Genomic DNA, 11726 nt, shown 5'->3' with positions numbered 1-11726 from the left:
TTCTTTCTTCCCTCTTGAGTATTTGAGATACCACAGAAGATAGGAAGGAATGCTCTCAGATGCCTTTGGGAGTAGGCTCAGATTTGGGGAGCAGAAAAGTAAATGAAGAGAAGTTGAAGTTCTCCGAGGAAAGTGGATCAGAGATAACAGCCCCGTAGTTCATGGCAATCCATCCACGACTCATTCACTCTGTGCCAGGTTTTTCATGATCTTTTCTGGGAAGACAAGAAAAAAAAATGGCAATGTCTACAGACCAAAAAAGGAATTCCACCCAAGTCTACATAACCTAGCTTGGTAAATGAATGAGTTCGTTGTGGTTGCTTATAGAATATGATAAGAGGTTACTTAAGCACAGATAACTTAAGCAGCTGTATCGCTGAAAGCAAAGCTCGTGTAGAGAGTGGGCAGTGACTCACGAAGGCTCATCCACCTTAAAAACCTTGTATCTTTCACGAGCTTCCTGTGCTTCTTAAGTTTCCCCAGTTTTAATTCAGAGGAAACAGCTGTAGAATACAGGCAGTGAGAGTGTGACCAGCTCAGCTTTGGTCCAGAGCTTGGAGACAGTCTAGATCTACGTTCTCACAAGGAAGCTCACAGCATAGTACTATCTCCCCAACAGGAATTTTCAGATTTGTCCCCAGCATGGGACATACTCTTGAAGTCTGTCTCTATTTTACAGGCATGATGGGGAGAGATGGGCTGGAGGGAGAATACGGAATCCAGCTCTGGCTGGGCTCTCAGCACTTTTCTTCTTTCTCTCTCTCTTTCTTTCTTTCTTTCTTCCTTCCTCTCTTTCTTTTTCTTTTTTCTTTCTTTCTTTTTTTTTTTGTTTTCTTTTTTTGTTTTTTTCAAGACAGGGTTTCTCTGTATAGCCGTGGCTGTCCTGGAACTCACTCTGTAGACCAGGCTGGCCTCGAACTCAGAAATCTGCCTGCCTCTGCCCCCGAGTGCTGGGATTAAAGGCTTGCGTCACTACTGCCTGGCAGCACTTTTCTAACATGCCTGTAAAATAGAAACAAGCTTCAAGAGTATGTCCCAGGCTGGAGACAAATCTGAAAATTCTTGTTGGAGATGGTACTTACTGTACTGTGAGCTCCGCCATGAGGGATAGAGATGCCCAGGTGTGGATGCTCAGTCGGGCATTCCGGGAGATATCAATCTGTAGATGACTTCAGGGAACACAGAGAGGAAGCAAGACAGGATAGGAAATGCTTGAAGATGGGGTCCCTAGATACAAAGCTGAGTCCAGATTCATGGGAGGGTAGGATCACAGCACAGAGGGATACTAGAGAAGCAGGAGAAGGAGCCATGCCAAGTTGCTATTGCCTTATCCATGAATGGGGAGGGATTGGAAACAGACACTACAGTTGTCCCATGAAACAAGTGTGTGGCCTCAGTCACACTCTTCGTAGATCAGTGCTGAGACTCTGCTTGGCAGGTTTTAGAGGTTTCTGTCTACAGAAGAAAGATTCCCCCCATTGAAGCAGGGTAAAAAATTCGTAGTACGTATTTACCTCAGCATCTAGGTCTGGCCTAGTGCAAGGGTCTAAGGATGGAGTCTGAGTGGAACACCAACAACCTGGGAAGGAGAAAGCAATGTGGAATGTAGTCATTACTGAGTACTAGAAACTTCTCCTAGGACCCTGCAGAGGCAGAGTAGAGTGCACAGCTCATGTTTGTGGTAGAACAGAGGATGTATAATCCACTTCCGTTGTTCTGTGATCCAGGATTTTTCAGAACCTGCTATTTCTTGTCACATATGGCTAGCTGGCAAGGTAGACTTAAGAGTCAAGAGAATCCCAAGGAAAAGATAGGAAGCTGAGGGCCAAGGGAGCTGGGAACAGGGCAGGTAGGTTGACCAAGGAAAGGGTAGGGACAGGAAAAACAGCTTTCCTACAACATATTTTGTTTGTTTGATTGGTTTTGTTTTGAGATGGGTTTTTACTCTGTAAAAACCTGTTGGCTTGCACTGAGTGGTGACTTTCTTGTCTCAGTATCCCAAGTACGGGAATTACAGGCACGAGCCAATATTCAGGGCTCTAACAACATTTGATGATTTAACAAGGGTCCAGAGAAGCAAATATGAGTATCCCATGCGCTATCCCACACCTGTTCTATCTGAGACTTTGAATAGCAGCCAGGCCAGCAATGGTTCTGAAAGATGAAGAGCTGTGTCTATGGACCAGCCCCAGCCTGGTTCTATAAAAGGCTGCAATATACGTAAACTGGGCAAACTGGAGAAGCAGTGGCTTGCCACATTTGTAGTTGGCAACAGAGAGGGTCTGGAAACTTTCCCTGAGAATAATGGGGGGGGGACTTTGATTAGTTAAATCCCAGATAATCCTGGATGATGAAGACAGATCTGGACTTCTTAATGGATTTAGGGTCCAAAGGGGAGTAGCAGATCTGCCCACGGTGAGAAGAGGCCAGGAGGAGTCCACACCAGGCTGCGAAAGCACCAAGGTAGGTGCAAACTTCTCAACCTGTCTTTATCCGCCTGGCGGTGGGGTGGACATACAGTGTGGGTGGGTTCAGTGGCAGATCCATCTCTGGTGCCCCTGTCTCTTAGACTACTAGAAGTGTTCAAGGACAGTGAGTGGACCATCGTCCTCATCTCTCGCTCCTGGGTCTCCATCCCTTGGTACCAGCATTGGACCTGCGACAGCAGTGGGGGTGCAATGCACAGTGTTCCTTAGGAGGAAAAGGACCGTAACAGCCATCAGTATCCCCCCTCCCCCCACAATTCTTACTTAGTTTGTATGTTGGGAGGACTCGTGCATGCCAGGGTGTTCGCTTATGGAGCAGGAGGGGGAGTAAGTTCCCTCCTTCCACTATGTGGGTTCAGGACTCCTTGGGTAGTCAGTTTTAGAGGCAAATACCTTTACCTTCTTTGCCATCTCAAAGGCTCCATGAGAGAATTCTTTGATATCACTTTCCTTTGCCTGAAAGGTGCCCAAAGATCCAGCCCTCCTGCCAGAGTCCCTGCAGACCCCCACCATCCTGCCAGTTGGGCAGCAGGGAGCCATGGGGTGCCTCTGCTCAGGAACAGCAGGACCCCTTAAACCCTCAGGGCCCTATCCCAGCTCCTTCCTCAGCCAGGCTCTGCCTCACTTTCCCCATTTCTCTTTCCTTGTTCCATGAGACAAGTTTATTTGTTTGAGTAACCTCTCATCAGCGAAATGGGTTTATTTGATAAGCTCTTCCTTGGGGAGTTGGAAACATCTGTTCTGGGCTGTCCCCAGCTGATGAAGCAGGCCATTCTCCTCCCACCCCCAAATTTTCACTGGACTGTGTATATTTCTGGTAAGCCTGTCCAAGGTTTTAATCCTCCTTGGACTTTTGGTTGCTTTGTATCTCTAGCATCTACTTGGAGTGTGGGGAGTCTGTCATCTGGGTGACCGTCCATCCTGAGGTAGCATCTAGGAAGAGGCAGCTTTAAGATCTGGACCATGACTGCAGGTCCGTGGCAAGGTCTCTGTGACCTCTTCTACTTGAGGTGACCCTGGTTGAGTCACCTACTCTGGCTACAGACTACAAAAGAGTGCACTCCTGAGTATCTTTCTCAGCTGCAAGCCTAAATTCTGATTTATGAAGGCTCACAGCCGCTAATTGGCAAGTCTCCATACCCCTGGAGTCTTTCCCTAAATCTAGAGGTGAATTTTGAGCAACATTCCTGGCAGAGCTGAAAAGGATTCCTCCCCAGCCACCCACCCCTCCAGCGAGCAGGCGAGCAACTCAATGGACGATTTCCCTGAAGGAAAGTTACTGGCTTGCTAATCCAGGAGAACAGCTTGGAGGGGAGATTTGGGTCTTCTTTTAATAATGGAAAGTTAATGCGCAGCCTCTTGTTATTGTCTTTCTCAGAGCCCCTTGTTTAATCCTCTGGCTTAGTGGTGGCGCCCTCAAACCACAAAGACAGCAAGGGAGACGCACTGTGCAGGGCTCTGACCAGGTTCCAGGTGGAAGAAGCCCAGCCATATCTCCGTAGGTTCCCTAAAGTTGCAGCTCAGCTGTCTGTCTGTCTGGTTTGGAAGCCAGGCAATTTTGAGAAGCACAAGAGAGCAGGGACCCGCGAGAGGGTGGGCACCTGGGCTGGAGGCCAAGACAGGAAGGCTTGCCCATGGTTGGTTGGTTGTTCATTTGTTTATATGCCATGATTTTTTGTGTTTATGTATGTCTGTGTGAGGGTGCCAGATCCCCTGGCACTGGAGCTACAGACAGTTGTGAGCTGCCCTGTGGGTCCCCTGCAAGATCGGTCAGTGCTTTTAACCACTGAGCCATTTCTCCAGCCAGCCCCCCCCCCCACCTACAAGTTTAATTAGCTCCAGTTTCAACAAATACGGAATTCCTATGTGCTAATCAGGTTGCCTTTGACTAATCATAAATGCAAATGGTAATTTGTTAGTCTCAGGGAGTAGTCCCACTAGATGGCCCTATTTATTCCAGGTCCCCAATCCCATTTATGATCGCTGAGTCAAATAGGGCACACTGTTATACTAAGACAAAAGCCACGTGAAATTAAATTTTCACTGGGCTGTGTATATTTCTGTTAAGCCTGTCCAAGGTCTTAGTCCTCCTAGTCTATATCTGTCTCTCCTCCTTTCTCCTGCCCCTTTGAAGCACCAAGCAAATTTGGGACTGTATTGCACTCTACTGTCTAGCCTTAAAGATCTTTTGGCTGGAGGGAGCGTGGCCAGCGCTGGGTTAAATACAAAATGTCAACTTTCTTCAGGGATTTTCAGACTGGGTGCTAGAGTTGAAGAGACTGGCCTGTGTGGTCTGGGTGGTACTGGTGTGTGTGTGTTGGGGGGTGGTGGTGGTGTTGCGTGCGCTTGGGAACCGTTCCTGGATCTTTTTTGTTTTGTTTTGTTTTGTTTTTTTGTTTTTCTGTCCTGGAACTCACTCTGTAGTCCAGAATGGTCTTGAACTCAGAAATCCGCCTGCCTCTGCCTCCCAAATGCTGGGATTAAAGGCATGAGCCACCAGGGCCCACTGTCCCTGGATCTTACAGGTTAGTTGGGAGTGTGAGGTTTTTGAGGGTTAGGGGTATCCAGAAGAGAGACCCATTACGGATGTGGAACTTGTGGGTTTCATAGGAGAGGGGAGACAACACAACCTTTGTTGCCCGCTTTTCTTCTCTTTTCAGAGAATGGGGGTGGGGTGGGTAAGGGACAGCTGGAGAGAGAAAAGAGGTGACTACGAGGAACGCAGCTGGGAGGCCAACAACTCAGGGGAGGGGAGCTGGTGGCGACTGAACCTCGCTGGTGGGAGCTTGGATGCGTCTGCTCCCTGCTGATTGGCGCCTTCTAGGCCGTCTAGGTCTCAGGGACAGCTTCTCCAGCATAAAAGAGGTCGCCCGAGCTAGCCTCCTCTGCACAGGTGGCCAGAAAGGACTCAACTCCCTGCTCCTGGCCTAGAGGACTGACAAGCATGACAGGACGGGATGGGCTTTCGGATGCGCGCTCCAGGAGTAGAGCCCTGGCGCCAGGCTGTCCTCCCACCGGCTCTCGCCTTCGAAGCTTTGCCATCAATGACCTGCTGGGATTGGAGGCAGACCTGCCAACTCCGGCGGAGCCTAGGCTAAGATCCAACTGTGAAGCTCCAGCGGAGGCAACAGAGCCGAGGCCGGGACCGGGGCCGGGACTCTGCGGCTCCTGCCCTGCTCGCGGGGCTCTCCCGCTGGGCCTGGGTCTCCTCTGCGGCTTCGGGGCGCAGCCCCCTTCCGCGGCCGCCGCTCGCGCGCGCTGCCTGCTCCTGGCGGATCTGCGGCTTCTGCCGCCTGCAGGACCCGAGCCTGCTGTCGCCCAGAGCCCCGTCCACCCGCCGCCTGCGCTCGGCAGCCAGCAGCGCAGCGAGAGCGTCTCCACGTCGGGTAATTTAGTCAATGCTTCCCGCCTCCAATCCTCAAAAGGTCAAGCAACTGGCTTAGGCTTGAGAGAGCTCAGTCCCGACAGACCCCTGCACCTCCTGCCGGTTTCCAAACCGCAGCCTCCCAAGCCCCATTCCCGCAGGTGGGGACAGCCACCAAAGGTTTCGATGGATCTTGTGTCCAGAGCCGCAGACCTCTTTCTCTCGGCACTTAGTACCAGTTTTGGGTGGCGGATAATCGGGAGAACTGGTGTCCATGTCTCCTGTCCTGAGGGCAGAGTCTACAGAACCGACTGGTAGTTTAAGAGGGCTAGGTGGTAAGCTGAATTCTTGGCCTCTACCGGTGCTAAGGAAGTTCTGAGTGTCTAGCCTCTGTCTCTTTATCGCCTTCTACCCAATACCGCTCACTCTGATGTAGTTAGGTAGACTCACGTTCGGGTCGGAGTCCACCTATTTTTCTCGGGGAGGAGGGAATCTTGGCGTATGGTGGGGTAGGAGAAGGAAGCAAAGACATTTTTTCCACGGGGCAAAAAAAACCCAACAACAACAACAACAAAAAAACAAACAAACAAACAAAAAAAACCCTGAGAGCCTGGGGATGGGAGGGGAGAGAATTGTGCAAAAACCCAAAACAACAAAACCAAACAAAACCGTGGACCCAGCGAAACTGTCCCGCAGAACACCGGGCTAGGATAGCAGAGTGGATGGAGCCTGTAGAGCACAGAGGGGCTGGCCAGGGTTTGAGGGGCTGGCCAGGGGCTGCCGGGCTCTCAGCAGGGAACCGACTGCCTCTCTGTAGGATGAGATGAAACCCTCTATTTGTTGTGCCATTAAAACCCCAAAAGCTATTTTCATAGGGTGGCTGCTTTCTTCTCCGAATATTAATAAAAGGAAAGGTAAAAATGCAAGTAAACTTTATTCTGCGAGGGCACTTCCTGCAAAAACAACATCATGTAACTGGTGAGAAAATTTGTCACTTTAAAAGAATAGAAATGGTTGACATTAATTTAAATACTAGATTATAAATTCAATATATGCAAATATTATCATTTCTATGAATCAATATAAAACTATTTTACTTTGGGGGATATTAATATGCCGGGTTTTTGTTTGGTTGGTTGGTTTTTTGGTATTTTCGAGACAGGGTTTCTCTGTATAGCTCTGGCTGTCCTGGAACTCACTCTGTAGACCAGGCTGGCCTCAAACTCAGAAATCCACCTGCCTCTGCCTCCCAAGTGCTGGGATTAAAGGTGTGCGCCACCACCGCCCAGCTAATATGCCATTTTATGGTGATATCATTGATACAGAAACAAAATTGGTGTTATTTTATTACTTTTGTTTTTACTCATTTAAAAGAATAAGTGGACAATTCTACTTTCAAACAATCTGATAAAAGTTTAGCTTCTAGCTTTTCTTACTCTGAGATCTGTTGGTATGTTGAATACAGGTAGATAACCTCACAGTTGAATGGTACTGTTTTCAGGGGTACTTACACATCACTGAGACGTGTGTGTCATGGATTCATAAGCGTCCTGGGCTATGTCTGTAGGATGTGCATCAGGGCAGGGTGACTTGTGACAAAGATTCGATGTCACACATCCTGCCTTTCAGAAATGTCCACATGGACATTAAGGAGAGGGGGGAAGCAGCTGGAGGAGGGTGATTTCTCACCTGTGAACTCTGGTTAGAAAAGACTTCGTAGCCTAGTAGCATTGGCTTTACAGAATATAAAATTTGGATCCCTGCTTCATCATAACAACCTGTGTGATCGGGCAGGGCAATAATGCCAGCTGCCTTTGTCTATTTATTTGTGTGGAATAATTGAAAAACACAGACAGTGTCTGGAATGTGGGAATTGCTGTCTTTGGCTGTGCATATCACTAAGTATATTCTTTTCCTTTTCTGGCCAACAGAGCTTTTATATAACTGTAAAGTTATTTTTCTTCATTAATTCATTAATTCATTCACATTGCATCCTGATCACAACCCCCTCCCTGTCTCACCTTTACAAATCCTTCCCCCCCCATTACCCATTCTCTTTCTCAGAGAAGGGGAAGCCTATCTTGGGTGCAAATCTGCCATGAGACATCTGGGTTCAGCATCCTCTCACACTGAGGCCAAACCAGGCAGTCCAGTAAAGGGAAGGGGATCCAATGCCAGGCAACAGAGTCAGAGACAACCTACTCTCCCTGCTCCAATTGTTAGTGGATCTAAATGAAGATCAAGCTGCGTGCCTGCTACAAATGTGTAGGGAGCCTAGGTCTAGCTCCTGCATGCTAAGTATATTCTTAGTAAACCCAGCATTAACCTTCACATTAAGATGCTCAAAATGTAGCCAAGTTTTAACATCTACAGAGTCATCTTCTTGTGCCAACAGATGGGGACAGTCCATCTGAAGAAAAGAGTGACCCGAAGATGTCCCTTTCCCTGGGCAAGAGGAAGAAGCGGAGGCACAGGTATGGGTCCAGGCTGTCTTTTCTGCCTGCCTTTCCTCAGATGGACCCAACCTTATTGTCTATGAGAGCAGCATCTGAGACTGTATAAAAGGCTCAACAGTCTACTGCTGGTAGGCAGTGACAACCACATGTATCCATTTTCAAAGATAACCTGCGATTCTTCAGAGGCTACAGGGAAAGCTGTACAATTTTAAAGGCATGATTTTGTGCATTTGTAAATGGGTTTTATCTCCTTGGCATATTTCACGTGTGTTTCTGGCTCTCTACAGGACAGTTTTCACTGCCCATCAACTTGAAGAACTGGAGAAGGCGTTTGGAGAGGCCCACTACCCTGACGTGTATGCTCGGGAAATGCTGGCTGCGAAGACAGAGCTCCCGGAAGACCGAATACAGGTGTCTGCTGTCCCTCCTTTCTCAGAGACCCTGCACAGAACCTGCCATCCACACAGTGAGCCACTCAGAACAGCTCAGTGTGGTCCTCTTCATTTGAGAACTAAGAATGACCCAAATAAAGGCACTAATAGGCTCCCTGTAGCCTTCATGCCTTTTATTCTTCTGTCATCTTCAACCTGCCCTCAGATTGTTGGCCATCAAGATGGCCCTGCCACCAACGCTTAGGCCTAAGTTGGATCTCTGATACTCACTTGGTAGGAGAGCAAATTGTTCTTTGACCTATGTGTGCAGAGGCACACCAACTTCTACCTCATGCACACAAAATTAATAAAAATGTCAGAATGAAAATAATATTTTTTTAAAAAAATCACACAGTTGCATGTTATACTAGAAACCACATGAAGATATATTAGTAAAAATGTTTATCGCTCATCTTCAGTTCCTAGAGACATCACTGTGTATAGCCTGGGTCACCCTGTGCTGTCTCTGTGTCATATGGGCATCCACCGGGAAAGTATTCTTATACTTGGCAGATACTCTCTGTGGAAGAGTTAGTTGCCAGTGAGTTACTGCTCTAAGCTTCAGGATATTTTGTCATATTGTGTTTAAATTAATGTACTTTTCTATAAGAGAAATAGCAATAAATTAATCTGAGATTTGAAGGGGCTGTCACCCCTGTGAACTTTCTAAACAGAAAAATGAGGAAACGCTGTAGGTGGCCCCTTTACGCACTGCAGGGCAGGGTCCTTCTCATTCTCTGTTTTTGCTTCCTAACTCCTTAGAAAACCTCAGAGGAAGCGGCTCCAACCTTGTGTCCGTAATGCCAAGTCCTTGTGGGTTTGGAGGGCTGCTGCCACACTAGCCTACAGGCCAGGGGTGGGGAGCGGTCCCTTTGGAGACCCAGGGCCCTGGACACGTGCGCTTCTCTAAGCACTCCTTTTCACAGTGTCTCTTCTTGAGCCCCTCTTTCTCCCCTCTGCCCCTAACCAGGTCTGGTTTCAGAACCGGAGGGCCAAGTGGCGTAAGCGAGAGAAGCGCTGGGGTGGCAGCAGTGTGATGGCCGAGTACGGGCTCTATGGAGCCATGGTTCGCCACTGCATTCCACTGCCGGACTCCGTGCTCAATTCCGCAGATAGCCTGCAGGGCTCCTGTGCACCCTGGCTTCTGGGTAAGCGGTGGCTGAGAGCAAGACCAGAGAGGTGAGCCACGTTCTCACCATGAATATGCCGAGCAAAGGGGTCTCAGGTGTAGGCCCAATCTGGACTCTAATTTTTCTTTAATTCTGAGCCTTAATTGTCTGTTGAAAGTGTGGAGGCAATGTGTGGGAAAATCCCTTTAGGCCGTTCACATTGGTAAACACGTCTTCAAAATGTGTAAGTGAACAGATACACTTGCATTGTGTTTGATACATATTGTCAAAGTGGCTAATGGTACTAGAACATGTAGAAGCTATACGGTTTAGAGTGCAGGGTTAATAAGGCCATGCAGAACAGGGAGAATTTAGATCCTTCCATTCCGTCTACGCTGCTGAAGTCAGGTCCTGGTCCTGATTTAGCAACTCACCCTAGAGAGTGCTTCTATTCAAGAGGTCAAGCCCTTTCTGGGCTCTTACCCCTAACTGTGTGCTCTTTGGGTTCAGAGTTTGCAAACTTGGGTCACAAGATAATTACTACCAATACATATTCGTTAGGTGGATCCTAGTGGGATTTTAGGCTGGGAAAGTTCAACAGACAGTTTTTCTGCCTTGTTTTCTGGCTGTGAACTGGAGATAGCATGGTTAATATAGCCTGGACTTTACCCAGGGACAGAAGAGATTAGACAGAAGTTGGGGGTGGGTAGAGAGTCAAGCCCGGTCCTCTGAAATCACACAAATAGGGGTGCTTGCTGGCATCCACGGGACCTCAGTCATCCACAAGCAAGTGCCAAACAGGATTCATTGTGCCATTTAAACCAACAGTGTCACCCAACAAAGCATTTTGCAGAAGTGACAGCCGACAAATAGAACTTTTCAAAGCCTAACGCTGGGAGTTGGTAACCTGGTGGCTCTCCTCTAGGCCCCAGAAGAACACTGAGAAAGAACATTTTAGACAGGCTGAAAGGACAGTAATAAGGAAGGAATGTACTTAGTTGCTGAATTTAAAAATATATTTTTGAGCCTGGTGTGGTGACACGTGCCTCTGATCTGTCCGACCAATCGGGAGGCAGAAGCAGGCAGCTCGCTGTGCATTTAAGGTGAGCCTGGGTACATAGCAAGATCCAGGACAGTTGAGACTGCATAGAAAGACCTTGTCTCAAAACGAAACAACATTTTTATTGTTGTTGTTCCTCCTTTTTTTCTCCTCCAGGGATGCATAAAAAGTCTACAGGAATGAGGAAACCAGAAAGTGAAGACAAGTTGGCAGGACTCTGGGAGTTTGACCATCTCAAAAAAGGTGCTAATAAGGATCAGGATGGACCTGAGAGGGGACCAGACAAGATGAGCCTGAACCTCGAGGATAGCTTGGAAGATGTGGCTATTGACCTGTCCAGCTCTTCCAGGCAGGAGACTAAGAAAATGCCCCCAGGGTCCAGTACTCAGGGGTGTTCCCAAGCCCCAGGGCTGCAGGGACTCCAGCCCCCACAGGTGGGAGCCTCATGAGACTGACAGATTGCTCCCCCAAAGGTTGGAAATATACATATTTCTCATGAGTATTTTTCAGGAGACAGGTCCAAGACAAACACCTTCTATTTGATTTTCTACCTGAAATGTCTGGATAAAAGGCAACAACACTACAATGCTGAATAACTTAGTTCCGTTTAATTCTAGAGTGGAGAACATTCATACAACCTCTCAAGCCAGTCAATTTGCTCTAAAATCTTGTTTTCCCTTTGTAGAATTTGAACATGGAAGATTTGAAGTTCAAAGATAATTTTAGGGATAGGGTATGACGTAGCTTAGTCAACAGTACACAAGAAGGCCTGGAGTCAATATCTCGCACCACATAAACCAGATGTAGTAGCACACATCTG

At 47.9% G+C, this 11726-nt stretch overlaps 1 protein-coding gene across 1 annotated transcript; it reads left to right on the top strand.

Annotated features, from left to right (window-relative positions):
- The first annotated feature begins 5256 nt into the window (after nt 1–5256).
- Vsx1 (visual system homeobox 1) lies at nt 5257–11517 on the top strand. The gene is made up of 5 exons (XM_031373698.1): nt 5257–5872; nt 8246–8324; nt 8594–8717; nt 9708–9885; nt 11063–11517. The coding sequence occupies exons 1-5, from the start codon at nt 5431–5433 to the stop codon at nt 11353–11355; spliced, it is 1116 nt and encodes a 371-aa protein (XP_031229558.1). The 5' UTR covers nt 5257–5430; the 3' UTR covers nt 11356–11517.
- The last annotated feature ends 209 nt before the right edge of the window (nt 11518–11726 follow it).

This window comes from Mastomys coucha, unplaced genomic scaffold (genome assembly GCF_008632895.1).
Source record: "Mastomys coucha isolate ucsf_1 unplaced genomic scaffold, UCSF_Mcou_1 pScaffold15, whole genome shotgun sequence".
Lineage (NCBI taxonomy): Eukaryota > Metazoa > Chordata > Mammalia > Rodentia > Muridae > Mastomys > Mastomys coucha.
This window is presented reverse-complemented; position numbering and strand designations above follow the sequence as displayed.